This window comes from Drosophila teissieri, chromosome 2R, assembly GCF_016746235.2.
Source record: "Drosophila teissieri strain GT53w chromosome 2R, Prin_Dtei_1.1, whole genome shotgun sequence".
NCBI lineage: Eukaryota > Metazoa > Arthropoda > Insecta > Diptera > Drosophilidae > Drosophila > Drosophila teissieri.
The window spans coordinates 12,789,063-12,816,409 of record NC_053030.1 but is presented as its reverse complement, the minus strand read 5'-3'; the positions used below and the strand labels follow the sequence as shown (position 1 = coordinate 12,816,409).

At 40.8% G+C, this 27,347-nt stretch overlaps 7 protein-coding genes across 13 annotated transcripts; 2 read left to right on the top strand and 5 right to left on the bottom strand.

Moving 5' to 3' along the window:
- Window positions 1-201: 201 nt before the first annotated feature.
- On the bottom strand, window positions 202-1,936 carry LOC122612647 (probable cytochrome P450 9h1). The gene is made up of 2 exons (XM_043786395.1): window positions 1,177-1,936; window positions 202-1,113 (listed from the first exon to the last, which is right to left on the bottom strand). Exons 1-2 carry the CDS (start codon window positions 1,894-1,896, stop codon window positions 277-279), a joined length of 1,557 nt encoding a protein of 518 aa, XP_043642330.1. The 5' UTR covers window positions 1,897-1,936; the 3' UTR covers window positions 202-276.
- A 789-nt stretch (window positions 1,937-2,725) lies between these two features.
- LOC122613006 (odorant receptor 49b) lies at window positions 2,726-4,047 on the top strand. Its single transcript, XM_043786960.1, is given in 5 exon segments — window positions 2,726-3,044; window positions 3,047-3,148; window positions 3,205-3,587; window positions 3,642-3,851; window positions 3,946-4,047. Coding segments are annotated over 5 exon segments (1,116 nt in total).
- Window positions 4,048-5,061: 1,014 nt separating this feature from the next.
- Window positions 5,062-6,141, bottom strand: LOC122614042 (antigen 5 like allergen Cul n 1). Of its 2 annotated transcripts, none has more exons than XM_043788502.1 (3): window positions 5,990-6,141; window positions 5,474-5,934; window positions 5,062-5,431 (listed from the first exon to the last, which is right to left on the bottom strand). In XM_043788502.1, exons 1-3 carry the CDS (start codon window positions 6,128-6,130, stop codon window positions 5,122-5,124), a joined length of 912 nt encoding a protein of 303 aa, XP_043644437.1. In that variant the 5' UTR covers window positions 6,131-6,141; the 3' UTR covers window positions 5,062-5,121. The 2 variants fall into 2 exon arrangements, with proteins under 2 accessions (XP_043644437.1, XP_043644438.1); XM_043788503.1 differs by having other exon boundaries at window positions 5,062-5,410.
- A 268-nt stretch (window positions 6,142-6,409) lies between these two features.
- Window positions 6,410-7,638, bottom strand: LOC122613777 (antigen 5 like allergen Cul n 1). The gene is made up of 3 exons (XM_043788152.1): window positions 7,488-7,638; window positions 7,047-7,435; window positions 6,410-6,789 (listed from the first exon to the last, which is right to left on the bottom strand). Exons 1-3 carry the CDS (start codon window positions 7,614-7,616, stop codon window positions 6,489-6,491), a joined length of 819 nt encoding a protein of 272 aa, XP_043644087.1. The 5' UTR covers window positions 7,617-7,638; the 3' UTR covers window positions 6,410-6,488.
- An 11-nt stretch (window positions 7,639-7,649) lies between these two features.
- On the bottom strand, window positions 7,650-8,640 carry LOC122613778 (antigen 5 like allergen Cul n 1). Its single transcript, XM_043788153.1, has 3 exons — window positions 8,483-8,640; window positions 8,038-8,432; window positions 7,650-7,976 (listed from the first exon to the last, which is right to left on the bottom strand). The coding sequence occupies exons 1-3, from the start codon at window positions 8,603-8,605 to the stop codon at window positions 7,703-7,705; spliced, it is 792 nt and encodes a 263-aa protein (XP_043644088.1). The 5' UTR covers window positions 8,606-8,640; the 3' UTR covers window positions 7,650-7,702.
- A 431-nt stretch (window positions 8,641-9,071) lies between these two features.
- LOC122613779 (probable pathogenesis-related protein ARB_02861) lies at window positions 9,072-24,254 on the bottom strand. 6 transcript variants are annotated; one of them, XM_043788158.1, is made up of 5 exons: window positions 23,985-24,254; window positions 23,777-23,917; window positions 9,817-9,946; window positions 9,686-9,757; window positions 9,072-9,621 (listed from the first exon to the last, which is right to left on the bottom strand). In XM_043788158.1, exons 2-5 carry the CDS (start codon window positions 23,877-23,879, stop codon window positions 9,462-9,464), a joined length of 465 nt encoding a protein of 154 aa, XP_043644093.1. In that variant the 5' UTR covers window positions 23,880-23,917; window positions 23,985-24,254; the 3' UTR covers window positions 9,072-9,461. The 6 variants fall into 6 exon arrangements, with proteins under 6 accessions (XP_043644093.1, XP_043644089.1, XP_043644094.1 ...); XM_043788154.1 differs by lacking the exons at window positions 23,777-23,917; window positions 23,985-24,254 and adding an exon at window positions 22,981-23,128; XM_043788159.1 differs by lacking the exons at window positions 23,777-23,917; window positions 23,985-24,254 and adding an exon at window positions 16,113-16,188.
- Window positions 24,255-24,805: 551 nt separating this feature from the next.
- LOC122612848 (transcription factor BTF3 homolog 4) lies at window positions 24,806-25,703 on the top strand. The gene is made up of 2 exons (XM_043786707.1): window positions 24,806-24,943; window positions 25,016-25,703. Exon 2 carries the CDS (start codon window positions 25,016-25,018, stop codon window positions 25,523-25,525), a length of 510 nt encoding a protein of 169 aa, XP_043642642.1. The 5' UTR covers window positions 24,806-24,943; the 3' UTR covers window positions 25,526-25,703.
- Window positions 25,704-27,347: the final 1,644 nt, after the last annotated feature.

Genomic DNA, 27,347 nt, shown 5'->3' with positions numbered 1-27,347 from the left:
CCCCTCAGCTGCTCCCGATTTCCCGCTTTCCCGATTTTCCCGGAGTTTTGGTCTTTGGTTTTTCCGCCGTCAGTGGACCGGACAACCAGCGAGCGAGTTTTCCCATCCAGTGCCTGTCACCAGCACTTCTGCAGCAGATTTCTTTACAATTTCCGATTCACTCAAGACACTCTCCTTAAATTAATTAAAAAATCCAGCCAGTTGATTAATGAACGCTTGCATACGAGTTTTAATTGAAAACCCGCAGTCGATTAGTTGTCTCCGATGCATAAGTCCTTATTGACGTGCCTCAAACTTCAGCCAGAAGCCATGCTTCGGCTTCAGGCCATGACCCCTCAACTCGTTCAGCAAATCGCGGGGCGTCCTGTCCGCTGGCAATAGCTTGAAGTTTAGGAGCAACTGGTATACTATGGACTTGATCTCCATGAGGGCCATGCGATTGCCGATGCAGTTGCGAGGACCCACTCCAAAGGGCAGATACACACGGGACTCTGCCGCCTGACCCTCTGCGAAACGCTCCGGATTGAAGAGCTCCGGATCCTCGTAGTTCTCGGGATCGTGATGGAGCGAAAAGATGGGTATTTGCACGACATCGCCCTTTCGCGCGGAGAACAACTTCTGACCACTTTCATCGCACAAATCAATGTCCTCGCGGCACTCGCGATCGGTGGAAATGGATGGTGGCCACTTGCGCAGTGCTTCCAGCACCACCATGTCCAGGTACTGCATCTTGGTCAGTTTGTCATAGGTCAGCGGTTGGCCATTCAGCTCCTGGTGCACCGCAAGGACCTCCTCATACAACCTGTCCTGCACCGTGGGATTCAGACAGAGCTCATGGGTGAGGAAGCACAAGGAGGCCGAGATAATCTCAAAGCCGGCAAAGAAGAACAGCAGGCACTGGGCCAACAGGTCATCGGCGGTGAACTGGGCATAGTATTGCGCATCCTTCGACTTGTCCTTCAGATCGGCCAGCCTCTGCTGCTTGGCCTCCATCAGCAGGTGGATCATGTCCGGTCTGACCACTTTGTGCTCATGCCGGTAGCGCATCGCCGCGGTGACCAGGCTGCTGAAGTAATCAATGTTCTTGGTGTCCAGCACCTGGACGTGGAGAGCCTGTGGGAAGCAGAAGTGAACTTAGGCCAATAAACAAATGAATATAATGTGGACAATAGTTACCTTCATCAGTCGCGGGAAGAGGGCGTAGAGCATGGCCTTCACCACCGACCAGGCGCTAATCCTGGACATGGCCTGTCCGATGCGGAAGAACTCGTTATCTTTGCGCCTGAACGAGTTGACGCTGATGCCGAAGGCCACGGTGGCAATCACATCGTTGGCGAATCGCGTGAAGTAATCCTTCATTTCCAGGTCGATGCTCGCATCCTGCGACAGCTCCAACTGCTCCTCTATGTGAACGACTCCCTCCTCGCTGCACGACTGGATGAGGTCGTACATTATACGCATTTTGCTCCCCGTAAATGCGGGTGTCAGGATATTGCGCATCTCCCTCCAGCGACCATCCCGCAAGGCAATCAGACTCTTCGAGAGTATCGACTCCTGCATGTTGTGGTGCATGCTATTGTGGTTCACGAAGTGGTCGAACTCCTTGATGCCGATGAGCTTGATGAGCTGCGGGTCGCGGACGAAGAACACGGCATCACGAAGGGCATAGATGCCATATACCGGGGATCCCGAGTGTTTCGCATGCAATTCAATCATTTGCTTGAGGACGGGAATACCACCGATCATGCCTTTGATGGGAATGTTGCCAATCAGAGGCCATGGCTTTTCATGTGCCACGCCCCTTTCGCGGAACACATCATATTTGGCCACCGACCACTTGTAGAGCAAAGCGAGCAGTACTACAGACAAAGCGAGTGCTATCATCCACTGATCCATGATGTCATATGTGGAGGCTTAATTGACCCGCAGATCTCGAGAGCTGAAACACAACTGATTTCACGTAGAATGAGCAGCACATTCTACAAAGCTTAAAAAAGCTTTTTTTATAAAGCTACTTCTGCTTATCGGTGGTCTATCACTTATAGGGTTTTTTACTATCTCAAATCAGTAAACCTTATCTATATGTAAACATTATTGAGCTGATATGCTAATTAGCCTTTCTGTGTTAAGTGTACTGCCAAAGTGCAGTCGAGTTATCAGCAGAACGCATTAGTTGGCTTCGAAATTTGCCTAATGAAAAATAAATTGAAGTGCCATAATCTGGATAAATGGCGTCCAGTGCTCCACTCCACGTCCTTTACTCATAATTCAAAAAAGAAATCAATATGTGGCCATTGAAATGCAGCAAATAAATGCTACAATTCAATGGCGAAAATTTTGCAAAATCATTGGCAATTTAGGCAGAAATTGCGAACAAATGAGACCAGCACTGGGAGTCCATGCAAGTCGTGTCCTTCAAAAATTGCGATTTCAGGAGGAAAAGGTTTTTTAATACCCTAAAAAATCATATATCCGATTCTAGGTAAATAAATTACTATGTCTTGATATGGATTTAGAAAATAATAAAAAAAGAGAGTAGGGTTTGAAATGAAAATATGATATTTATATATTTTGTTATGATAGCTATGCTAATTTAGAACGCAACAGACTCCTTAAAAGTGAAATACCCGTTGCGTTTTTCCCATAAGAATGCTATAAAAGGTTGAGGCACTACCAGGATGGCTCAAAATTCGATTAGAAGCCCACTCAAGTTATATAGTAAGCCATGTTTGAAGACATTCAGCTAATCCACATGAACATCAAGATACTGCGATTCTGGGCCCTGCTGTATGACAAGAACGTGAAGCGTTACGTGTGCATCGGCCTGGCCTCATTCCACATCTTCACCCAAATCGTCTACATGATGAGTACCAACGAAGGACTAACCGGGATAATTCGGAACTCATACATGCTCGTCCTGTGGATCAATACGGTGCTGCGAGCCTATCTCCTGCTGGCCGATCACGATAGATATCTGGCTTTGATCCAGAAGCTAACCGAGGCGTATTACGATCTGCTGAATCTGAACGATTCGTATATATTCGATTCGTGAACAAGGTGGGCAAGTTGATGGCTAGGGGCAATCTGTTCTTTGGCATGCTCACGTCCATGGGATTTGGTCTGTACCCATTGTCCTCGAGCGAAAGAGGTGAGTTCAACATAATCTAAATTCCCAATTATGCTACTTACTTTTTTTTCTTCAAGTGCTGCCCTTTGGCAGTAGGATTCCTGGTCTGAATGAGTACGAGAGTCCGTACTACGAGATGTGGTACGTCTTTCAGATGCTCATCACCCCGATGGGCTGCTGCATGTACATTCCGTACACCAGCCTGATTGTGGGCCTGATTATGTTCGGCATTGTAAGGTGCAAGGCACTGCAGCATCGCCTCCGACAGGTGGCGCTGAAGCATCCGCACGGAGACCGCGACCCGCGTGAGCTGAGGGAGGAGATTATAGCCTGCATCCGATACCAGCAGAGCATCATCGAGTACATGGATCACATCAACGAGCTGACCACCATGATGTTCCTCTTCGAGCTGATGGCCTTTTCGGCGCTGCTCTGTGCGCTGCTCTTTATGCTGATTATCGTGAGTAGATAGATGGGCACAAAGGGAACCTAATGCATGTGCCTTTTGTCATAGGTCAGCGGCACCAGCCAGTTGATAATTGTTTGCATGTACATTAACATGATTCTGGCCCAAATACTGGCCCTCTATTGGTATGCAAATGAGCTGAGGGAACAGAATCTGGCCGTGGCCACCGCAGCCTACGAAACGGAGTGGTTCACCTTCGATGTTCCACTGCGCAAAAACATCCTGTTCATGATGATGAGGGCCCAGCGGCCAGCTTCGGTAAGTCCTGCTTACATTAATCCTTCCTGCGCAATAACCATGGTTTTGAGTTCGTTGAAAACGTTTTTATGGTTCGGCGCTCTATAAATTGCAGATACTACTGGGCAACATACGGCCCATTACTTTGGAGCTTTTCCAAAATCTGCTGAACACAACCTATACCTTTTTTACGGTTCTCAAGCGAGTGTACGGCTGAACAGATGAACGGATCAACGAGCAAGGACCAAACAGAAATATTTTATTAAATAGCTTAAATACGAGTACTGCACATGCAAAGACTCTCACGATACGATTTACCATTAACTCTGGACACAATCGAGCACATTTTACAATTGAATAAATCATTAGGGAAAACAAAAAATAGTTTTCCGTATTTAGTTGGGAATACTCCCATTTTATTTCTTGTATTTTTTCAGTGAGCACTATTTGCGGTCGCTGCGTATTTCACGCGGCGTTCGCCATTTTTTCACTTCCCCGACAATGAAAACCGAATTTAAAAAAATAACTGAAATCAAATGCAAAAAAGAAGAGAAGGTGTGGCTTGTGCGCGATAAAAAATTTGTTTGCTAAAGTTGTCAACGAACTTTTTGCGTCCGCTGACTTTGACTGGCAGTCGGCGAGGTGCGAAAACAGGGATTCTGCAGGATGCGAAATGCAGAATGCAGTATGCAGCATCCTGGAGGCAACTCGGCGGCGGGCAGATGACAGAACGGAGCGGGGAAAACACATTTCAATTTGAATGCCACGTCGCAGGTGAGTGGCGTGGGGAGAATCGGGTTCATTATAATAATGGTGATGGAATTAAGGTGCGACTCTACTGGCTGAACTTTCAATCTCGGTTGTAAAACGAATAATACAAACAAAAAGACGCAAGGTGGAAAGGGAAGTTCTAATGCGACAATAAGTGGAGCTACTTAAACACCAATTTGCGGAACAAATGCACAGTTCTCGATTCACCCACATTACCACGAGAAAATCCGAATTATGTAGTCATATTATCCAAAGATCCGAAAGTATATAGATATAGACCCGAAGTATATAGAAGTATTACTTGCATTCCACACACTCAATTTGTTAACTCAAAATTTATATAACTAGTTTTTTGTTCTCTTGCGATTTTTCAACAGAACCAAGATTAAAGCAATCTGTATTGCTACCATATTCCTATTGCGAATAAAAACCGAACACCTCATATAACTCAAGCAGCGTGTAAGTCCTTTCATTTTTATTAACTTTAGTAATTGGCTTGGGAATGGCAGAGCTCGCCAGTTCAGAAGAGGCCAGCCAGGTTGGAGGAGTCGTAGATCTCGTTGACGGAGCACAGGTTGATGAAGACCGGATTCCGTCCGCTGCGGCATTCGGTGGCCGGACGATCGCCGCTCTGGTAGACCGGGGCATTCACATCGTTGGTGCGGACAAAGTTGCAGGTCATGTACTGGTGGACACTGGACAGCGTCTGGCCGGCCTCGTTGGTGGTGTTCCTGGTCTGCCGGAGAATGCCGCAGCCCACGTGGGTGGTGCTGTCCCGCACGAGCTGTGTGAAGTAGGCAATGCACTTGCTGACGCGCAAGCGAAGGATTCTGGTCAGGTGAGCAATACCAAATCCGGGAGCCTCCACCTACCTGTTGTTGGGCGGACTGAAAGCGATAATATCCCGCATGCTGCACTCCTTGTACTCGGCGAACATCTGCTCCAGCGTGGCCTTGATCACCTCATCTTCCGTGTGGTACTCCACCGGAATTGGTGCGTCCGGATTCGGATTGGGGCTGCCATTGGGAGAGCTCGGCGGCATGGGATCTCCCTGCCAACCGCCCTCGGCCACCACCTGGGCCACGTTGCGGAACTGCTCGCTGTTCCGACAATGGTCGTTGACCAGCGCACATCGTTTCACATTGAGCTCCGCAAAACTGGCCAGCTCCTGATCCCACTGCAACGTGGCCATGCGGGTGGCCGGACTGAAGCCCATCAGATCGCCCCTCGCAATCCGATCGCGGTACTCGTTCAGCTCATTGAGGATCATGGTGCGACGAGCCGTCGTGATCCGCACAATGTGGGCATCCGGCCCGCAGATGTCGGCCAGCGCCTAAGGGAATCAATCCTTTAGAGAGGTGCCTCGCTGGCCATTCGATGCATCTTACCCCGAAATTGTTGCAGGCTATGTGCCTCTCGGGCCCGGGACACAGGGTCGGATCGCAGTAGTCGAAGGCCTGGAGCTGCTGGCCCAGGAGCAGCAGCAGCAGCAGCAGCAACAGCGGCGGCCACTTGGTGGTGTCCAACATCTCGACGGGACAGCCAGTTTAGCCAGCTCCGGCCACCCGAGGCTGCCTCTTATAGAGTTCGCAGGCGCCAAATCGATTATCGGCCAAGCGGAGCTATCAATTACGACCACTTACTGACCCCCAATCAGTTATACAATTAGTTGCGCCCACTATTAGCCACACTTTTGTACACAGAAAAATATTCTAATCAACTTTTTGTAGTATTTCACATATTTTCTCTTCCCTAAATCCGTTAAAATAATAAAATATTATGGAATTATTTCTCCCATTTATCCTTCATTGGTTTTATAGATTTTTATTTTGATAATAGTATGTATGTGAATATTAAGTACCAAAGTACCTTTTTATAAGTGTACATTTACATGTCTTCTACCATTTTTTCGCTGGGCGGCATCTTCGCTGTCACCAGCATGCTGTTGGCATCCACGGTCTCTTCCTCGCTGCAGAGGAACTGGTACATCTGGCTGGGTCCAGTGACGCACTTCTCGCCAGGAACGTGGCCCTCCTCGTACGGCACCATGTTGTTCACGCTGGCCCGCGAAAAGTGGCAGAGCAGGATGATATTCGACTCCTTCTCAGTCCTGCCCTTCACACGAAGGCCGCATCCCATATGAGAACCATGATCCTGAATCAGGGGCAAATAGTGGCCCACACAGGTTCTGAAATAAGACCACCAGAACTTATTATCTCTACCTTAAATCTTTCTTTGTGTAGTAAATCAATATGGTCTCAGTTGTAAATAGAGCTATTTAAAAAAAAAAATTTAGACTAAGCCCACTAACATGTATTTGAAAAAAGTAATTAAAATTATTCAATCTTTTGTCAAAGATTTTAACATGTTTTCTAAAAGGCAGACTTCTATAAAATAAGTCTTAATACTATTCGTGAAATATAGGTGGCGCTTTACGTCACTTACCCTTCTCTTAGAGGCACTATTTTCTTACTCTCTCTCACGCATCCCAGGACATCCAGGAACAACTCCGGCAGCAGTTTATCTAGAACCAATTGTTTCAGGCTTTTGTTGCGTTTCATTTTGCTGCGGATTTCGGTGGTGGCCACATAGTGATACTTCTCCGTATTGGCGCAGAACTTTCCCGTCTCATCGCATTGGCGAACCTGGCGATCGGCCAGCCTCTGCAGTTCGAAATCCCAGCCCATCGTCGGCATGCGAGCGGCTACCGTATAGTTGCCCACACCACTGGCCACGTAGTTGCGCAACAGGTTGATCCTGCTGAGGATGCCCTCCTTCAAGGCTCCATTGACGTTCAGGAACAGATTGTTTTTTCCGCATTGCTCGGCTATAGCCTGCAGAAAATGTTGTTATTTCGCTACAATCTCGAGTAATGGAAGCTTCTACCTTGGGTTGAAAGCAGCCCACATGGACTTCCGAATTCATGCAGAGATTGGGTCTACAATGGGGATCAACTTCGGAGGACAAGGTCCCAGTTAGCGTTATCAGAAACAGGCACAGATACCACATCTGCATCTCGACCAGTCAGCGTGGCAAAAGCAATTCAACTAAAGTGTACAGCTATCCTAAGAGCTAAATTTATTAAATGCAGCGTGGCCGAATCAATTGAGCTCGCCCAATTGCAGGGCATTTGGATTAACATGCTCCTCGGGGGAGCAGAGCCCCTCATAGATGGAGTGGGTTCCCGCATAGCAGCGACTTCCCGGATGAGCACTGGCCCGGTAAACCAGCTCATTGGCGATCTTTCCGCGTGAGAAGTGACAAAGCACTCCGTACTGATAGAGTCCCCTTGTGTGGCTTCTTCGCAGCATCATCGCACAGCCGACGTGGGCGGTCAAATCTTGGGCCAGCTGGGTGAAGTAGCCGCGACACTGCCTGCAATCAAGGATCAGCTATATCAGCTTCCACTTGGGACTGTGGACTAACTAACTCTCACCCATCTTTGGCCGGTTTCTCGGCATTGATGTGTGCCATCGTGCAGCCCCTAACATCGTCCATCCAGAACTGCAGCACAAAGTCCAGAACGGATACGGGGTCCTTCTCCATGTGCAACCACTTGGTACTGCCATATATATACGACACATATCTGAACGCATCCGTATTGCTGCAGTACTCGTCGATATAGTCACAACGTCTCAATGCAAACTTGGCCAATCCGGCCAGCTCCTCGTGCCACCGGAGTGTTGCCATCCGGGCAGCCGGACGCAAGTGCGGATACTGGCCCTTGGCCACTGTATTCCGGAAATCGTTCAGGACGGCCAACAGGTGGGCACGCAGGTGCATGGGAAACTTCATGATGAGCGCTCTACTGCCACAGCTCTCATCAAAGTCCTGCGAGACTCAGACAGTTACTTTGCACCCTAATGGGAACCCCAACTTACCCCGTAATTGCGGCAAGCGATGTGCGTTATCTCCGGCAGACACAGATCCTTGTTGCAGTAGTCCGTAGATAACGCCTCCTCACTGATAAGCACTAATGTAAGGACTGACAAAAGGTACAACATCTGGTGCCGATTGGTGGAGTCAAAATACAACAAATTTGTTGAAGAAAACCTTTCTATTTATACAGCGGAAAATCCATTTTAACTGCCTGAATGCAGCATGACAATGCTTCAGCATATAAAGCTATTACTACCTATATTTCCTGCAGTAGTCATATTCAAGCAGGAATCCAAAGAGCGGCAATCTTATTACATTGCACGATATAAAGACAAGCAAACGTACGATTTAACATATCAAACTGTAACAAATTGGAACTTTGCATGACTAGCTAAAATCAGTTTTAAAACTGCCTGGCTAACAATCGATTTGGCCAAACATAATTCCCCATACTCAATCAAAAACTGAAAAATCTCTCCATGGCAGCAAAAGCATTGTAAATCCACAAGTAATCTTTAGAAACCCATTATACCACTGCTCCTTCATTGGCAAAAACAACGGAGTGCAGCAATAATTGAAAACGTGTTTGCATTTCTTGTTTTGCGATTTGTGAAAGTGCACATCGAAACAAATATGCTGCAGTTGTATTTGATGTGCACTTCACTGGTTTATTACAATTAACACTTCATGTAGTTCAGTTTGGTTTTCTATTTGGATTTGCTTATCGTAGATGTATAAATAAAAGGTTGCTCTTAAGTTATATGTACACTTTACATACATCACAAGGAATACAAAAATGGCTCGTTGTGCGATCGCTTTCACTTTGGTTTTTTCCCCAGGAGTATGCATTTTCATACTTGGGAATTACATAAAGCAAGGAAATATGGAAAGTAATGTGTTCAGCTGAGTAAAAAAGCTATAACGAGACTGTAGGTAAGGGGATCCTCAAAACTAGTTTCACTTTCAGTTCACCGTGGGATTTCACTGGCCAAAGTGGGGGTTGTAGGGAGCCTGCTTCTCATATCCGGCGGGCATAACACTGGGTCCCGGATTAGCCATGGCCATGTCATACGGCGGAGGATTCATGCTGGCAGCGCCGGCGCCAGGATACGGAGGATACGCCACGCCATGCGTTTGCATACTGCAATGGACAAAAGCATATCAATTAATATTTGCGTTTCGCCGGAGCTCTAGTTTCCACTTACCCGGGCATCGGCATGGGCATTTGCTGCTGGTTCTGGTGCGGCATGGGCATGGGCATCTGCACAGTCACGTTGCTGCGGGGAAAACGGGGACATTAGAATAGTTTCCGGGCCCACTCTACGTCCGTACTTACCTGGTGGTCTGCGCGGGGTACGAGGCAGAAGTTACGTAGGCATTGCCCGCCGGATAGCCCGGCGGAGGCAGCTGTGTGACCGGATATCCGCCGGGAGCCGTGTGCGTGGCGGAGGTCACCACCACGGGCGCTGCAAGGAGCGAGAGCGGAAAAAAGAAATTAGAAACGGAAAATAGCTGGGCCAATAATTCTGAATTCTGAGTCATCGCCGCCAGCGAATCGCAGATTCGATAAGCTCCCACTTTTGATTAAACTCATCAGTGTGAAAAAAAGTTCCCCTTTCAGCACTCGAAAAAAAATTCAATATATTATTAATCAAAGTTAATGTAAGTCGTCTTAAAAGTCAACAACACTTTTAATGTACACTTTATTTTGAATATTTAATTTATTATTGGGGAAACTTATGCGCTGTTTTTGTGCTCTCCATTCACTTTAATCTTATCCACTTGATTTATTTATAGCAACAGTTAATAACTAGTCTATGTCGATTGTATACACTTTGAATCCTTTATAAAACATATAATACAAGCAGCTAAAAAGACAAATAATACATGAACAAAAAAATCTTGGCACTGCCAATTTTATTCGCTGTTTCCGTCAATATTTTCATTGTTCAGTCAATGTAATTACCAGCGCTATCGCTAATTGTGTAGCCAACATTTCGCGCTGCTTTTTGCTTCCGTTTAATGCAAACCACGATGGACGTAACGAAAAATATAGTAAAAGCTATTGATAATCCGACCCAGAACTCCCACATTCTCGATAAGTCAAGGGATTTTCCTCGAACAAAAACACAATCGCTTTCCGGGCGAACACAGAACAGACTGCAAAGCTTATGTCTGACAAACCCACTCACTCACTGGGCCCATGTCTAATCAATGTCCGATTATATGGCCCAAACGATAAGCGGGTGGTGTACTCTCATTCTGTTTCTGTGTTTATCACTGCTATTGGCAGGAGGAAACAGCTTCAAAGTTACATAAATCATAAATAAAATAACTCAACCCGATCGCAGATCGCAGCTATTTACCCATGGATCTGAACTTCTTGACTATGCAAAAGAAGCAGAGGCACATCAACGAGGAAATCACTATGAAGACTGAGAAGGCTATGATGGGAATAACAAACTGCTTCATCGCGAATATTATTTGATACAAACTAAACTGGTGCTACAGCGTGGAGTTCTCGATGTCAACTGACTCATGATATTATGGTTTTTGTAAATGTGACATATTGGGAAGCGATTGGCCAACGCGTTATCGCCACCGAAGGGAGATCCCCGAAAAACACACCTGCACCCTTGGTGAGCGCCGCTCTTCGTGTTCGACCACGGGTGAGGAATACCGCCGCGGATGTCATGAAAAATACGGAGAAGGTGAAGAAAAGTATCCAGTAGATGCCCGAATCATCCATGATTTTGATACTGACTGAATAAGCGGCGCACGAAGACTAAACAAAAGCGTGCAACTAAAGCCACCGGATTGGCAATCGAAAATGTGCCCGTAATGGCCAAAGAAAAGGGCAATCGCACTCATAAAGATAGCACGTATCAGTGATAACAACACTTTCAAACATTATCATAACTTACTTAAATCGCCGAGAGCCCGGCGACTCTTCCAATATAGTGCAACCAGGCCGATCAACACCAAGATGAGTATTTTGAAGGTTACTCGCAAAACGGATATGAATACAATAGACCGTCCAGCGGAGTCCAGCATGTAACTGTACTGCGTCTCGTTGTTCATTTCGAAAATATATTAACTAATTGTTCAGATATTGAAAGTCTTCCAGGTCTCGAGCAAGAGTATAGGCATATATCACAGCAAGGACAACCAAAACCGTGAGGATACCCGCCTCGAATGCCAGAAATGTCCAGTTTATGCGGAGTCGCTGGGAAATGTCCTCAAACACATCCAATATGGTGGCATTCATCGTGAGGACCTGCGACCTAACTAAATGGATTTCATAATCATTTGCTGAATTACCCAGCATTTCGGGATCTACGTACGTCAACACTCAATCCCTTTGTGTGACCATTAGCCACTAATACCCAATTATTGATTTGCGTTTAGCCGTAAACGTGCCATTAGTAGCACATTTGGAAATGGGATCCGAAAAAGAAGGGAATCACTGCCGCTGTTATCAGAACACCAGTATATATTGCACAAATATAATAATAACACATAGTCATTACCCACTCCAAGCCAAGTCCCAAATCTCTGACTACCAAGAGTGCCAGACTATTTCACAACATGTCTTCTTGAAGTTTAAGATATTGGATATGGAATGTTTCAAAATCGTTTTTATAGGGAAAGTGAAACACTGTTTCTTTAAAGATTTCTTCAGAATGAGTATGACTGCCTATAAAAAAGACTCCACATCCAGTTGATGACTTGAAGCAATTCGCACACAATCTAATAATTCTTTTAGACAATGGACAATGACTTGAATATTTCCGCCATAAATATGATCGGCAGTGCAGATAGGAAGCAGAAGCACTTACAGTGGGTAATACCCATGATAAAATAATTCTAATTTTACAGGATCCAGATTGGAAATCTACTGCAGGATCTTGGAATGACGTGATCGAGTACTTGATTAAATTAAAAAAATAGTTCCCTAGTATTATAGAATTACCTGTATTTACATGTGGCGATTGCCCAAGAGTGAACAAAGTGTTAAAATGATAATGTCTTCCTATATAGAATAACATTCGCGATTTATTAAGTGAGTGTCCCTATAAAGCGGAAATTTACTGACACTGAATTGTGACAATAAGGAAAAGGAAGTACCAGTTATAAGAACAATGTCTTAATAATGGATTACTAACCATCTCAGTTCTCAATTGGGAAACACTATGATCAGACTGAAGTCTTCTTCATATGAATTTGACTTGAACACATTCAGAAAAAGAAAATTCATGATGGCACAGCGAACGCGACCTACAGACTACGAAAGCTATATGAAACTGCAATGATTTCTGTGTGTTTATAGGTGCAGAAATAAATAATGTTGGCTTATCGTAAAGATAAGTTAAAAATTTCTCTTACCTTCCTTAGTACCTTTGCAACACAATCTCCAACAGTAAGCGAATAAAAAACAAGAGAGAACGCTATAGTCGAGTTCCCCGACTATCTGATACCCGTTACTCAGCTAGTGGAAGCGCGAAGGAGAATCTTCAACACTGACAGTTTTTGTCGGTTTGAGGGCGTTAGAGTGGGCGTGGCAAAAAGTTTTTTGGCAAATCGATAGAATATTACAAGACTAATACAAAAATGAAAAAATATCAAAACATTTTTCAAAAGTGTGGGCGTGGCAGCTTTGGGCGGTTTGTGGGCGTTACAGTGGGCGTGGCAAAAAGTTTTTTGGCAAATCGTTAGAAATTTACAAGACTAATACAAAAATGAAAAAATATCGAAACATTTTTCAAAAGTGTGGGCGTGGCAGCTTTGGGCGGTTTGGGGGCGTTAGAGTGGGCGTGGCAAAAAGTTTTTTGGCAAATCGTTAGAAATTTACAACACTAATACAAAAATGAAAAAATATCAAAACAATTTTCAAAAGTGTGGACGTGACAGTTTTGGGCGGTTTGTGGGCGTTAGAGTGGGCGTGGCAACATGAATCGACAAACTTGCGCTGCGTCTATGTCCCTGGAGTCCGTATGTTTAATCTCAATTCTAGCTTTCGTAGTTCCTGAGATCTCGACGTTCATACGGACAGACGGACAGACGGACGGACAGACGGACATGGCCAGATCGACTCGGCTACTGATCCTGATCAAGAATATATATACTTTATATGGTCGGAAACGCTTCCTTCTGCCTGTTACATACTTTTCAACGAATCTAGTATACCCTTTTACTCTACGAGTAACGGGTATAAAAATAAAACCAAAAAAAACCTTGAACATTATTTCTGGATTAGGCGATTTAGTATTTTCCTCGAAGTTATATGGCATTTTGTAACTTTGTAACCAAATGTATCCTCTATCTAGTAAACACGTTTGACTGCAACGAACTCAGGAAATTAACTGAACGAACTGATTTAAAACATGTGCCTAAGTTCAAATCTCCTTAGACTTTTTGAGAAAAAATCAAAGCTTTTGGTTGTAAATGAAATAAAATTCCCTGCACTCATAAAAAACATGTTCCGCATTTTAGAAAATTTCCCTAGATAAAATACAGCCCTAAGACTAAAAACATACAATTTTCAATGTGCCATTAATGCTAATTATTTCCTTATTTAAGGTATTCTAAAATTACTGCTAAAAACTGTGTCGTAGTGTAAAGTCTACCGACAATCCTAAATTATGAAAAACGGTTCCTAGAATTGAGAAAGACTCGCTCTATATTTGGGACTTTAAGAACTTTTTCCAATATTATGCTCACTTCTTTGGGGCTAATTTTTCCATATCAAAAAACACAGAAAACCTTAAGAGCCTGTTGGCTTTCCACAGTTAGCAATTACTGCTAAACTCTTTTTTTAATCTGAAAAAATAACAATGTGCTCATTTTTGCAGCGTACTTTTAGGCTTAACCGAAATATTCCCAACTAGCAAAACCGAAAGAAAAACACCCTATAAACCCTATCATATATTCTAGTCAGACTGCGCGTTTGTCTTTCCGTCTATCTATAGTCTTTGATATGGGACACCATAAAAGTTCGGAAATGAACACTAGATTTACAACCTAAAACCAGTACTTTGTTCAATCAGCAAATCAAATTTGTGTCTGATTTTGATATATATGATTTAGTCTCAATAAGTCAGAATTACACTCCAATTCTCAATAAAATAACTGATAAATAATTTTTTGTGTAGGGTATAAGTGTTTTATATATCTGTAAGTAGCCAGATAAAGCTCAATCCATCCATTGGCGTAAATAAATAAAGAAACAAATACATAAAAGCCATGACTTCTACTAGAAACTACAATATTACAATGAAGATATTTTAATCATTTAAAACTGCCATTGGCTCACCATTTATAAAAATGATCGTTTAAAAGGATAAAAAAAAATGAATTACTTCCTTGGATTTCGATCTTTTGCACCATTGTACAAGTTGCACATTTTTGACTCTTGGCGTTTCTCTTCTCAAAGATACAATAAAATTCCTTTACGCAAATTAAGTACATACCCCGCCTAGATCGTCGACGAATGCAAAAGTAAATGCACAATAATACAAATAAAATCAAGAGAACTATTAAAATCAAGTTTTTATATTTATATGGTCTATATTTATAGATTTTATATTTATTTGCCATTTTTTCGACTTAGAAATCACTTGTTATCCGAGCGAAAGGAATAAACCAACTAAAATGTTGAACAAGTTCAAAGTCACTTTAAATAATTACTCATACACACTATATACGCAAGTTATATAGAAAATGTTATAACAGAAAAATTCGTCCAAAAATTTGATAAGAATAATCTTTTGCATTTACTCTCAACACAAAAAAATATAAAAACCAAATCGTGCCATGTATAACTCATAAATTATAAAGTTCGAAAAAAAGATCTTTAAAATTTGGGCATTTGATGTTATCGGCCATGCTTAAATAAAATCATGGACAAAATCAGATGTACGCTCTGAAAAAGATGCCAATAATATTTTTTTGAGCATACCTAAAATGTTGAATAATGTTAAATAATAATAAAAATAAGTTTCAAAAAAATAAATTGGATTGTGGCGGTGCGAAAAGTTCTTAACAAATGGATAGAAATATTTCTTAAGATGCAGCTTGGGAATCCACCGCAGAAACTGGGAAAGACGTCATCGTTTACTTGATTTAATTATACAAACACGTTCTCCAGTATTAGACATTTACCTCTATTTACATGTGGCGATTGCCCAAGAGTTGATTCAAAGTGACTCAATGTGGGTTTTACGCTTATAGTTAATTACACGAAACTTGTTAAAATGAGTAATTTTCTAATTATATAGACATATTTTCGGGTTTATTAAGTCGGTGTCTCTTTTTAAAGCAATACAATATCTAAATAATGGATTACGAACCATCACAGTTTTCAATTTTTTTTTTACTTCTCAATCAAAGGCATATACATATGGCTCCAACACACGAGATCAACGTGAAAACAGCAAACACTATGACCAGACTTAAGTCTTCTTCATATGAATTTGACTGGAACACATTCACAAAAAGAAAATTCATGATGGCACAGCGAACGCGACTTACAGACTGCGAAAGCTATCAGAAACTGCAATTATTTGTCTGTGTTTATAGGTGCAAAAACAAGAGAAGTGCTTATCGTGAAGATAAGTTAAAAATTTCTCTTACCTTCCTTAGTGCATTTGCAGCAGAATTTCCAGAAGCACGCGAATAAAATCCAAAAAATCATAAATCCAATTATGATAGCCCTTATAGTTCTAACTGGGATATCTTTGGTAAGCGATTCATTTTCATCGAAGTTATGTGGCATTTTGTAATGCACCAAATGTATCTCTATCTAGTAAACACGTTTGACCGCAACGAACTGAGTGAATGAACTGATCGAACTGATTTAAAACTTGTGCTTACGCTTAGATCTCTTTACACTGACTCTTTGATAAAAATCAAAGCTTTTCGTTGTAAATAATATGGAATTCCCGAGTATCCGCTTACTATGACTCATTACGCCATTTTCTTATGATAAGAAAAAGAGAATAAATATAGAAGGGCATGTTGTCGGTATATTGACTGTTTAACTGTGTTAAAAAAAGCTATTCCAAAAAAACAGAACACTCAAAGAAAAGTTAGCAAGTACTGCAAAACTCTGTGTTTAATCTGACAAAATAACAATGTATATATAGTTGTTTAAGCTGCCTAAAGATAGCAGAGTAATAATTTAATCATACAGTATTCAAGTTTTTAAACAAACAATGTGCGCATTTTTGCAGCGTACTTTTAGGAATAACCAAATTATTACAGACTAGCAAAACAAAAAGAACTAGGCTATGAATAAAACGCCCTATGTATATTCTATTCATCAGTCTACCTATAGAGTCTTTCATATGGGACACCATTAACATTCTAACCTAAAACCAGTATCTAGTTCAATAAACAAAATAAATTTGCTCTTGATTTAGTTCCAAGAAGTCAGAATTCTCTAAATGGACTTAAAAATGAATTACTTCATTGGATGTCATTCTTATGCACCAATGCATTGTATAAATGGACATTTTTTGACTTCTTGGCGTTTCATTTCTTAAAGATAGAACAAAAATATTAAATTAAATACGAGCCCCAACCACTATTAATTCGAACAGCATGTGATTTTTTCAGTGTGCAATGTTCAACACACGATAGTTTCGATACTATTACAGATAGCGTATGTCAATGTATTTTTTCTTAAAGAGAATTTTGTTCTCTTTACGATGATAAAAAAATATTTCTTGTATTTACAACAACAACAATAATATGAGTACTTTATTCAAAACGTAGACTTAAGAGATAAGAAAAAATTGACCACTATTAATTCGAACGCTGCGCAAGCTTACCGTTATCTCAAAAGAAGAACAAAACAAAAGCAACCAATCTAACGGAATCACTATCTAGTTAAAATCTGCAAATAATAACACAATGCAGAATGCAAAAAAATTTAAATTACTGCAGATCAGTCAAAGTTTAGCAACGATGGCACGTGGTAAACCTATTTGCACCGAAATCAGAATATTGATTAGGGATTATTATAAATCTGGGAAGACAATCACAGATATAAGCAAACAACTTAACTTGTCTAAGTCGTCGGTCCATGGGGTTATTCAATTGTTCAAGAAAACTGGGAACATTGAAAGTAATATCGCAAAAAGAGGCCGAACATCAGCAATAACACCCCGTGACAAAAGGGAACTGGCCAAAATTGTCAAGTCTGATCGTCGCCAATCTTTAAGAAATTTGGCTTCAGAGTGGTCGCAGAAAATTGGAAAAACTGTGAAACGAGAATGGACGCGACAGCAGTTAAAAAATATTGGATATGGATTCTATAAAGTATGTTTTATTATACTTTTTATATCATAACCAATAACTTATCTGACTCATAGGCCAAGGAAAAACCCTTGCTTACGCTTCGTCAAAAAAAAAGCGTTTGCAATGGGCTCGTGAAAGGATGTCTTGGACTCAAAGACAATAATGGGACACCATCATATTTAGCGATGAAGCTAAATTTGATGTAAGTGTCGGCGATACAAGAAAACGAGTAATCCGTACAAAGGGAGAAGCATATCATAAAGACTGCCTTAAAAGGACAGTAAAGTTTCCTGCAAGCCTTATGGTATGGGGATGTATGTCTGCCCAAGGGTTAGGAAAACTACATTTTATTGAAGGAACGGTTAACGCTGCAAAATATATTAATATTTTGGAAGATAGTTTGCTGCCATCAATACCAAAACTGGCAGACTGTGGTGAATTCACCTTTCAGCAGGACGGAGCATCATCGCACACAGCCAAAACAACAAAAAATTGGCTTCAATATAAACAAATGGAGGTTTTAGATTGGCCAGCAAATAGTCCTGATCTAAGCCCCATTGAAAATATTTGGTGGCTAATGAAAAGAAAGCTTCGCAATGAGCCACAAAGGAACATTTCTGACCTTAAAATAAAATTGCAAGAGATGTGGGACTCGATTTCTCGAGAACATTGCCAAAATTTGTTGAAATCAATGCCAAAACGTATTAAATGTGTAATACAGGCCAAAGGTGACGTTACACAATTTTAATTTATATTAATTTGTTATATTAAGCAGCGTTCGAATTAATAGTGGTCAATTTTTTCTTATCTCTTAAGTCTACGTTTTGAATAAAGTACTCATATTTTTGTTGTTGTTGTAAATACAAGAAATATTTTTTTATCATCGTAAAGAGAACAAAATTCTCTTTAAGAAAAAATACATTGACATACGCTATCTGTAATAGTATCGAAACTATCGTGTGTTGAACATTGCACACTGCAAAAATCACATGCTGTTCGAATTAATAGTGGTTGGGGCTCGTACATACATATGTACATACTCTGCTCAGAGCTTTGACAACAGCAATCGAAAATGCAGTGTGATAGAAATAAAATAAAGAGAATTACTATCAAAGTAACCCATGTGAGTAGAGCCCAGATTTCCAGCTCTTCAACACTCAACAACATTTTTTTGTACTTAAAAATCACTTGTTATCCAAACGAAAGAAATTAACAAACTAAAATTTTGAAAAATTCTATGTTGGTTTACACTGTAGGTATACATACACATTATATACACATGTTATATAGAAAATAGTAATCTTTTGCTTTACCATTCTCAAAAATAAATACAAAAACAAAATCGTGCTATGTATAACTCATAAATTTTAAAGAAAGTTTGGATAAAACCAAGCTTCAAAATCTGCGCACTTGTCGCTATCGGCCATACTTGAATCCAGATAGTACAAAACCCCCAAACTTCCAACTGGCTGTTTCTAAATGAGCAACATAGTGATTATTCACCGTTTGAGTCAACATATTTATCTTAAATAGTAATCTTTCGGAAATAAAATAATGGAAAACATTCACTTAGTTTTTTAAGAGCTACGCTCTGAAAAAGATACCAATAATATTTTTTTAAGCATACCTAATAATATTGAAAACGTTACATCCGCATCATTTTCTTAAACTTTATCTAATTTATTAAGCAGTTGGTTTGGAAATCTTGTGGTGTTACAGCAATGTTAAAGAATAATAAAAATAGGTTAAAAAAAATGAATTGGACTGTTCTGCATCATTTTGGACAAAACAACACGCAGGAAATTTACACACGGAGCTTCGACATCTGAGCATTCGGAAAGACACAGGACATCAACAAAGGACTTCTGCCTCGGTCTATACTAACTTGCTTCGATCACGCCCTTGTCCGCCAGCCGCTGTTTCCTTTTGCGGATCAACGATCCTATTATCAGCGCCAGGAATCCGACGAGGATCACCGCGAACATGGAGCACAGAATGATGGTGGAGATCTTCAGATCCCTGTCGCCCGGAACATGCGGCATCTTACTTGAACTATTTCAACAACAAGAGTTTACTAACTAATAGATTCGATCGGCAGGCAGTCTTGAGGATTGTTCGATGGGTATTGAAACTACTCCACGGTAATGCGAAATTGCGATGCGTTCGCAGTGTTCATTGCACAGACGTTCAACGATAATTGCGAACTGGACTCGATTCCTCGCCGGTTTTTGTAAGTTTCCAGGTGTGCATATCCCCACAGACCCGAAGTCAGTTTAAAATGGTGGTTTGAAAGGCAAAGATAAGATTAGCACCCATCGCAGTGTCGGTATTGACGCTCTGGCCGTTTAATCGGCTTAGGAAGGCCATATAGTCCTGATATCGGTGGCAAAAGTTAGCATAGAATCGGGGGGAAACCATACGAAATTTCAAGTGGAAATTATATTTACAGCTTGCAACCTGCGTCAATAGTCAACATCAATCAAAAGAGAAATTAGGTTTCGGTTCTGAAATTTATTACTTCTGGGGGATCATCAACACGATGCGATTACAATTGAACAATTCCCACAAATCTCTGATCTCTTCTGACGTCAGTGGTTATCAAATAATTGAATTACCCTTATCGAACGCTTATTATCTGAGATGGTAAACAATACAGCCGTTGAGGAAATTCACCGGTCAAACAGTTGGACCCAAGATTTTTCTGCACAAACGAAGAAACCGAAAGTCTGTCTCAAGTACAAAGACAATAATCCTACGGTCGACAAACTGCTGATAAGTGTCTTATTTATGTTATTATTTTATTATCCTGAGCTTGCCATAAGTGCAGGTGTTCTTGAGGTAGTTGAGATCAGTAAAACAGAGGCTTACGTATTGTCAATTAAGATCAAGTACTCCTGTGAACGTGTAAGATGTTTTATTTATTACCAAAATATGAAAGTTTTTGTATATTTATAATATTCATTAATTACGTGCCGAATATTGAGATTTGAAGGGTTTCCACTTATTTAATTTTAAACCCGTTTATTTTTAATTCCTATTGTCGTCCAAATGTTATCAAAAATACGTTCTATAGAAATTTGTAAGTCCATAAAAAACACCAAATTTGGGCGTGTTAAAAAAAAGCGTTTTTTCGGGAGCATGGTCCCAACTATTTACGGCCATCTAATCAACACCATATCGCCTAATTGGAACAACACTAAATATAATTTAATATGATTCGATTCTGCCGCAGGTAAGAAGAAAAAACAAGACTTGACGTCAAACGTTTGCAAATATAAGATAATAAGATTGTCGAAAATGTTTAAAAGGCTACACGAGTCCGATTCGAATTGATAAACAGCATTGATGGTTTGTAAACTAGAGTGATAATCAACGCATGATGCAAATGGCGTCTTGGATTTGAAGCACTTACAGTGGCGAGCAAAAGTGAGTGCATGTTCATAACTCTCGACTTTCATCATCTATAAAAACAAAACTAAAGCAGGTAATCCAATAATTTTTTTTATTTTTGTTTACCTATCCTATTTTTAACAAATAGGACAAAAAAAACCGTAACAATATGTATTCAGCGAAGACTTAGAAAATAAAAACCAAAAAAAGTCGCAAAAACTCACTTTTGCACGTTATAAGAAAATAAAGAAAAAATTAATTTTTAATATATTGTCCATAGAGCCATATTATGAATTACTTGATTTACTCGAGATGGCATACTCTCTACCAAGTTTTCAATGACTTCCTTGGAAATTCGGTTCCATTCATCTTGTACACGCTCCCAAAGATTGGTCATGTTTGTTGGAGCTGAGTCGTACTGCCCGAGCCTTCGTTTCACGATTGACCAAAGATTTTCAATCGGATTGAGGTCAGGACTTTGTGCTGGCCACTCCATCAACTTGAAATTTTGTTCACCAATCCATTCCTTGACAATTTTCGCTCGGTATAAGCAGTGATTGCAGCTCGAAAACGCCGAAATGTGAAATCCAGATCGCAACAGAAAGGTCGCAAAAAATTATTATCGGACTCAGATGCCCGACTAAGGAATAAGGAATATCCCAGATGAGGAAAAATAGGCTGCTAACACCTAAAGAAGCATCTTTGGCCATAAACAAAAACGTTAGCGAGTGGACTGCCAGAAGAGCGCTGCGCAACATTGGATATGCAGCGGCTGTTAAAAAAAACAAACCTGCATTATCCGAAAAAAATGTTAAGGCGCGTCTAAAATTTGCGAGAGAGCACAAAGATTGGACCACAGATGATTGGAAACGTGTTGTCTGGTCTGATGAGTCCAAGTTCAACCGTTTCCAGTCAGATGGTAAACAATACTGCTGGCGTAGATCCGGAGAACGGATTCAAAGACACCATGTGAAGCAAACGGTTAAACATGGCGGCGGAAATATAATGGTCTGAGGATGCTTCACATGGTGGCAAGTCTGCCCCCTGCATTTAATAGATGGCATTATGCGAAAGGAGGACTATCCGCATATTTTGCAAACCCATCTTCCCATTTTTATGGAGAAATGTGCGTATTCGGAAGAAGATATTTTTTTTCAACAAGAAGGCGATCCGAAGCACACAGCGAAAATTGTCAAGGAATGGATTGGTGAACAAAATTTCAAGTTGATGGAGTGGCCAGCACAAAGTCCTGACCTCAATCCGATTGAAAATCTTTGGTCAATCGTGAAACGAAGGCTCGGGCAGTACGACTCAGCTCCAACAAACATGACCAATCTTTGGGAGCGTGTACAAGATGAATGGAACCGAATTTCCAAGGAAGTCATTGAAAACTTGGTAGAGAGTATGCCATCTCGAGTAAATCAAGTAATTCATAATTAGGCTCTATGGACAATATATTAAAAATTAATTTTTTCTTTATTTTCTTATAACGTGCAAAAGTGAGTTTTTGCGACTTTTTTTGGTTTTTATTTTCTAAGTCTTCGCTGAATACATATTGTTACGGTTTTTTTTTGTTCTATTTGTTAAAAATAGGATAGGTAAACAAAAATAAAAAAAATTATTGGATTACCTGCTTTAGTTTTGTTTTTATAGATGATGAAAGTCGAGAGTTATGAACATGCACTCACTTTTGCTCGCCACTGTATAGGTACGATTAGATTTCGATAGCTCAACTGTCTGGAGCGATTCCCAGAATCGAAGATAGAACCATCGATCATCCCAGAGGTTCTATTTAAAGGATTGCCCTCACCGGCGGTGACCACAGTTGCGTTGCCCATGCGAAGTTGGCGGGCTCGACGAACTCGCAGAAGCACCAGTAGTAAAATCACTATTAGTAACACCATTGTAATGGGAAACCATATATCGAAGTAGATGTACACCATTGTCAAAAGATACTTTTTTTAACGTGCCGTTCGGTCTAAAAGTTCGCGGAATACTGCATGAGGTACTTAGCTATGGTATGGATATAATTGTCAGTCGTGCTTATCAATAAACATGTATCAGTTCCTTATCGAAGCGCTACTGAAGATGAGTCAATAAAAATGTGATATTAGAAAGCTAAATTTATAGCTATCTGCACGCAAAGTAAACCGAATTCAATAGTGGAAAATGGTTAAAAATTGGGAAAATCCTGGCCAGAAAGAGACAGACTATCCACTTGTTGTAGATAAGATACGGTTAAATAAATAAACGTAATTAAATAATAAATAATTACTTCAGCCCTTGCTGATAAGCTAAGCTACGTTTATGGTACAGCATACTTTTTATTGCTTACGAATCGATGGAGAGGCAAATGCCAAAAAACTGCAAAAGCTCTCTCTTCCTTATTCAAATCTCTCTTTATATATATGTATATCGACTGAATGGTATTATTATTATCACGATTTGTATTTCGTATAATCTTACGCACACAGGCCCACAGCTGAAATTCATCTTTTGAGCTGAACTCCGCGTGTTTTTTGTCTTTTGCGTGTGAATGACTCATCAGTGGGTTTATTTGATTAATGGAATATAGGTTTGCTTTCTATATATATACAATTACTCACTGGATAGAACGGCACCCTGGCGTCTGGTGGTGCAACAATATCCGCAGCAACTCATGATGAGGAAGGTGAGCAGGAAAAACATGAATATGCCCCAGAAATCCATGGCGAAATCGTCTATATCGTCCAAATTAAAGACTTCCACTGCGGAGGAACATAATACAATTAGAAATCACTATTCGTAGACGATAAGTCATCGTGAAATACTTACGTTTGACAGGGATTTAGCGGTTATTCCCCTTTATAAGTATATTTAAAGTTGAAAATTCCACTTGTTGCAGTTATTGCACCAGAATGCACTGCCTTAGTATCAGATTTATCCGCTTTTTGGCAGCACACGTATAATTCACTTAAATATCACTGAACTACTCTATCGGAAGGCCGTTATTGAAGCCCGATTGGAATTAGCTATATCTTATCAGCGTTAATCTGAGAATAATATAATTTATCATGATAATAATGCTTCAAACATTTTGCAGCACTGACTGCGTTGGCTGTGTTTAGTGAGCAATCGATACGAAGCGGGCGATAGCTAGCACACTCAACACAGCAATCGATACTATTGTAATTGAATAATTAATAAATTAATACGATACGATTAATGGTATAAATTATTTTGAAACTTATTGCAAACATTCCGTTGACTAATAATTCTGTTTATTAACATTTAAAATATTTAGTAAACTTATGGCCTTTTTAAGTATTTTTATTTTAAATAACAGATTTTGTAACATATTTTTAACTACTAAAATGTATGGTTTCAAATGACAGAATTAAAAGAGGACAGTCAAAACAACGGTTCACCGATTTATTCAAATAAAATTAAATTGTTGAATAACCTTAAAAATATAAAAATATATAATACACACAAAATTAAAAACCTATTAAAAATGTAGAAAATATTCTACTTTTTCAAAAAAATAGCTATAATACAAAAACATAACTTAATAACTTATTAAAAACTCATTTAAATTCCTATGGCGCGAGTTGGTTGCCACCTCGTGAGCTATCGATAGTCAACACTCACGTTTAGTACTGCCTACCAGTACTACTCACATATACATACCTCTTTTGCCATTTTTATCATGGCGATTTCTTTTTGACATTTGACTACGACTGGGCGCACGTGTTTTCTGGCAAGGCTCTGTGCTAAATTATAGTAAAATCAAAGTGAGTATTGGAATGTGCGGCATTTGATTGGCTTGTTACTGATGCGACCATTGTGTTTACTCTATTGAACAGATGAACCCGGAGAAGCTGAAGAAGTTGCAAGCGCAGGTGCGCATTGGCGGCAAGGGCACCCCCCGCCGCAAGAAGAAGATTGTCCACTCCACGCCCGCCACCGACGACAAGAAGCTGCAGTCGTCGCTTAAGAAGCTGTCGGTGAACACAATCCCCGGCATCGAGGAGGTGAACATCATCAAGAACGATGGCACCGTCATCCACTTCAACAATCCGAAGGCCCAGGCCTCGCTGCCGACGAACACGTTCGCCATCACGGGCCATGGTGAGAACAAGACGATCACCGAGATGGTGCCCGGCATCCTGACGCAACTGGGACCCCAGGACATCAACCAGCTGAAGAAGCTGGCCACGGAGATTGCCAACAAGACCGGCGCCGGTGGCGCAGCCGGCTCTTCCGCCGCCGATGCCGGTGACGATGATGTGCCCGATCTGGTCGAGAACTTTGAGGAGGTGGCCATCGCCGGCACAAAGGAGGAGAAGTCCGGTGAGGTGGCGGCCTCCGCTTAGGCAGGTCCAACCCCGCCCACCTGGGCAAATCACACCACACACACCGAACACAAAAACATACATACAAAACATACGGGGCCAGGGAGCAAGACGAAGGGGCAGGCATACAGGACGGGACCCACGCCCCAGATGCCGGAATTACACCTACCACTTACCCATTCCGGTTCCAAATCGGAAACGGATCCACTCCGGACTGCGGACAGCGCTTCTGCCCTGGATGGGCCATCCTTCGTGCTCCCTTTAGCCACTTTTTTGGGGGTAATGCTACACACTATACTAAAATACAAAAATAAAGGCATCCGAGTGAGCGCTGAACAGAACACATAAGCATAATAACTATACTTAACATACTAAGGGAACCCTTCAATCTTAATCTAATAGTAATAGTTTGGAACCGACAAATGTATTTTCCAAAGCGATTAAAGCACGTTTCCTTAACCAAAAAACCACAGTCCAAACAACACACACATTCTGATTTTTGCCGCCCTCCCCCAAGAACAAAACACACAGATGTATCTATAGAAATATGCGCTCTCGTAATACACTATATACTATATATATATGATACGGTTTTCGGAAGAATTGAGACGAGGTGATTAGGGGAACAACGCAGACACTCCAGAAGAATTCATTGCCAGGTCGCGAGGACAGAGAAATATATTTTTAGCACTAGCTCTTACCGATTTTCCCCAAATTCCGACTTTTCGATGTAACCCCGCCCTCAAGAAATCCTCAAGTGAAAACGTAAACAAGCCGAGACCACGATTTCGATTCGAGAACATTGTACCAAAATTGTTGAAAACACTTCTTATTATTTAGAAACTCTTGTTTTAGACCATCAAACATGCATTACATTAAATGAGCTGTAAAAACCATACGACCATTCATATTTCCAGCATTTCTTTTAGTTTAATGCCTATTTTTTTCCTTGCTTGCATAATCGACATGTGTGTGAGTGGGCCTGTGTGTGTATGCATAGCAACGCTCTTGTGTGAGGTTTTCGAGGTGGTTGGAAAGGGGAGGTGCGGCGCAAAGCACGCGGCAGTCGAAAACTTGTTGACATTGGGAATAGTGAGTCTAAAATCCATATGGTCAAGAAGCCTCCTTCCTAAGGAACTTTAACCCGTTTGCAACATCCGAATAATCTGGCCAAATTTAAAGGTGGAAAGTCGTAGCATGCGGTACACGTACAAACAAATATATATGGTTCCAAAATCTTCGCAATGAGTCATGTTTAAATTGGCTTAAAATTGCGATTAGGCCAGTTCAACCGGAATGTTTCTTGAAGCTTCTACTTAGTATACTACATGTATGCGCATAAACAGACGATTGCGGTTTCTTATCACATTTCGACGACCTATAACGTATTAAGGTTAATGCAAATGCTAGTATTTTTATCAGCTACGAGGTCATAAAGAGTAAAAAAAAAAATCATGTTTGAATGTGGAAAATGCCAATTTAATTGATGTTTATTAGGTGTCCCATTGCTTTGATTTTTTGTCCATTTAAATTTGCCGGTTGGCCTGCCAACTTGTTTTATACACATACATGCATTCATAATAATTCCTTTAAAATAATATATATGTAAAAAGCTTTTAAAAATATTTTTGATGTCAAAATAAAACGTTTCGGGAATACCTATTTAAAATATTTTTGTAATAAATAAATTATATTGATGCTAAAAACTTTTTACAGTTTGCAAGTGAAAAACCAAGCTTTAAAGATTATCTAAAGATTTTAATAGCTCACACCACTGTAAGTGCCATATATGTATGTAAGTATGTACAAATGCTACAGAGTTGCCAGATGTAAGAGAAACAAT

What these genes read in the sequence shown, in the direction of transcription:
- LOC122612647 (XM_043786395.1), bottom strand. Translation starts at nt 1,896, where the DNA reads ATGGATCAGTGGATGATAGCACTCGCTTTGTCTGTAGTACTGCTCGCT. An exon ending in TCTTCCCGCGACTGATGAAG is followed by an intron (nt 1,114 to 1,176) that starts GTAACTATTGTC and finishes TGCTTCCCACAG; the next exon opens with GCTCTCCACGTCCAGGTGCT.
- LOC122614042 (XM_043788502.1), bottom strand. Translation starts at nt 6,130, where the DNA reads ATGTTGGACACCACCAAGTGGCCGCCGCTGTTGCTGCTGCTGCTGCTG. An exon ending in TAGCCTGCAACAATTTCGGG is followed by an intron (nt 5,935 to 5,989) that starts GTAAGATGCATC and finishes TGATTCCCTTAG; the next exon opens with GCGCTGGCCGACATCTGCGG. An exon ending in TTCAGTCCGCCCAACAACAG is followed by an intron (nt 5,432 to 5,473) that starts GTAGGTGGAGGC and finishes TCACCTGACCAG; the next exon opens with AATCCTTCGCTTGCGCGTCA.
- LOC122613777 (XM_043788152.1), bottom strand. Translation starts at nt 7,616, where the DNA reads ATGCAGATGTGGTATCTGTGCCTGTTTCTGATAACGCTAACTGGGACC. An exon ending in TGGGCTGCTTTCAACCCAAG is followed by an intron (nt 7,436 to 7,487) that starts GTAGAAGCTTCC and finishes CATTTTCTGCAG; the next exon opens with GCTATAGCCGAGCAATGCGG. An exon ending in ATAGTGCCTCTAAGAGAAGG is followed by an intron (nt 6,790 to 7,046) that starts GTAAGTGACGTA and finishes GTCTTATTTCAG; the next exon opens with AACCTGTGTGGGCCACTATT.
- LOC122613778 (XM_043788153.1), bottom strand. Translation starts at nt 8,605, where the DNA reads ATGTTGTACCTTTTGTCAGTCCTTACATTAGTGCTTATCAGTGAGGAG. An exon ending in TCGCTTGCCGCAATTACGGG is followed by an intron (nt 8,433 to 8,482) that starts GTAAGTTGGGGT and finishes TGAGTCTCGCAG; the next exon opens with GACTTTGATGAGAGCTGTGG. An exon ending in GAGAAACCGGCCAAAGATGG is followed by an intron (nt 7,977 to 8,037) that starts GTGAGAGTTAGT and finishes CCTTGATTGCAG; the next exon opens with GCAGTGTCGCGGCTACTTCA.
- LOC122613779 (XM_043788154.1), bottom strand. Translation starts at nt 23,113, where the DNA reads ATGGTGTACATCTACTTCGATATATGGTTTCCCATTACAATGGTGTTA. An exon ending in TACCCCGCGCAGACCACCAG is followed by an intron (nt 9,758 to 9,816) that starts GTAAGTACGGAC and finishes TTTTCCCCGCAG; the next exon opens with CAACGTGACTGTGCAGATGC. An exon ending in ATGCCCATGCCGATGCCCGG is followed by an intron (nt 9,622 to 9,685) that starts GTAAGTGGAAAC and finishes TGTCCATTGCAG; the next exon opens with TATGCAAACGCATGGCGTGG.
- LOC122612848 (XM_043786707.1), top strand. Translation starts at nt 25,016, where the DNA reads ATGAACCCGGAGAAGCTGAAGAAGTTGCAAGCGCAGGTGCGCATTGGC.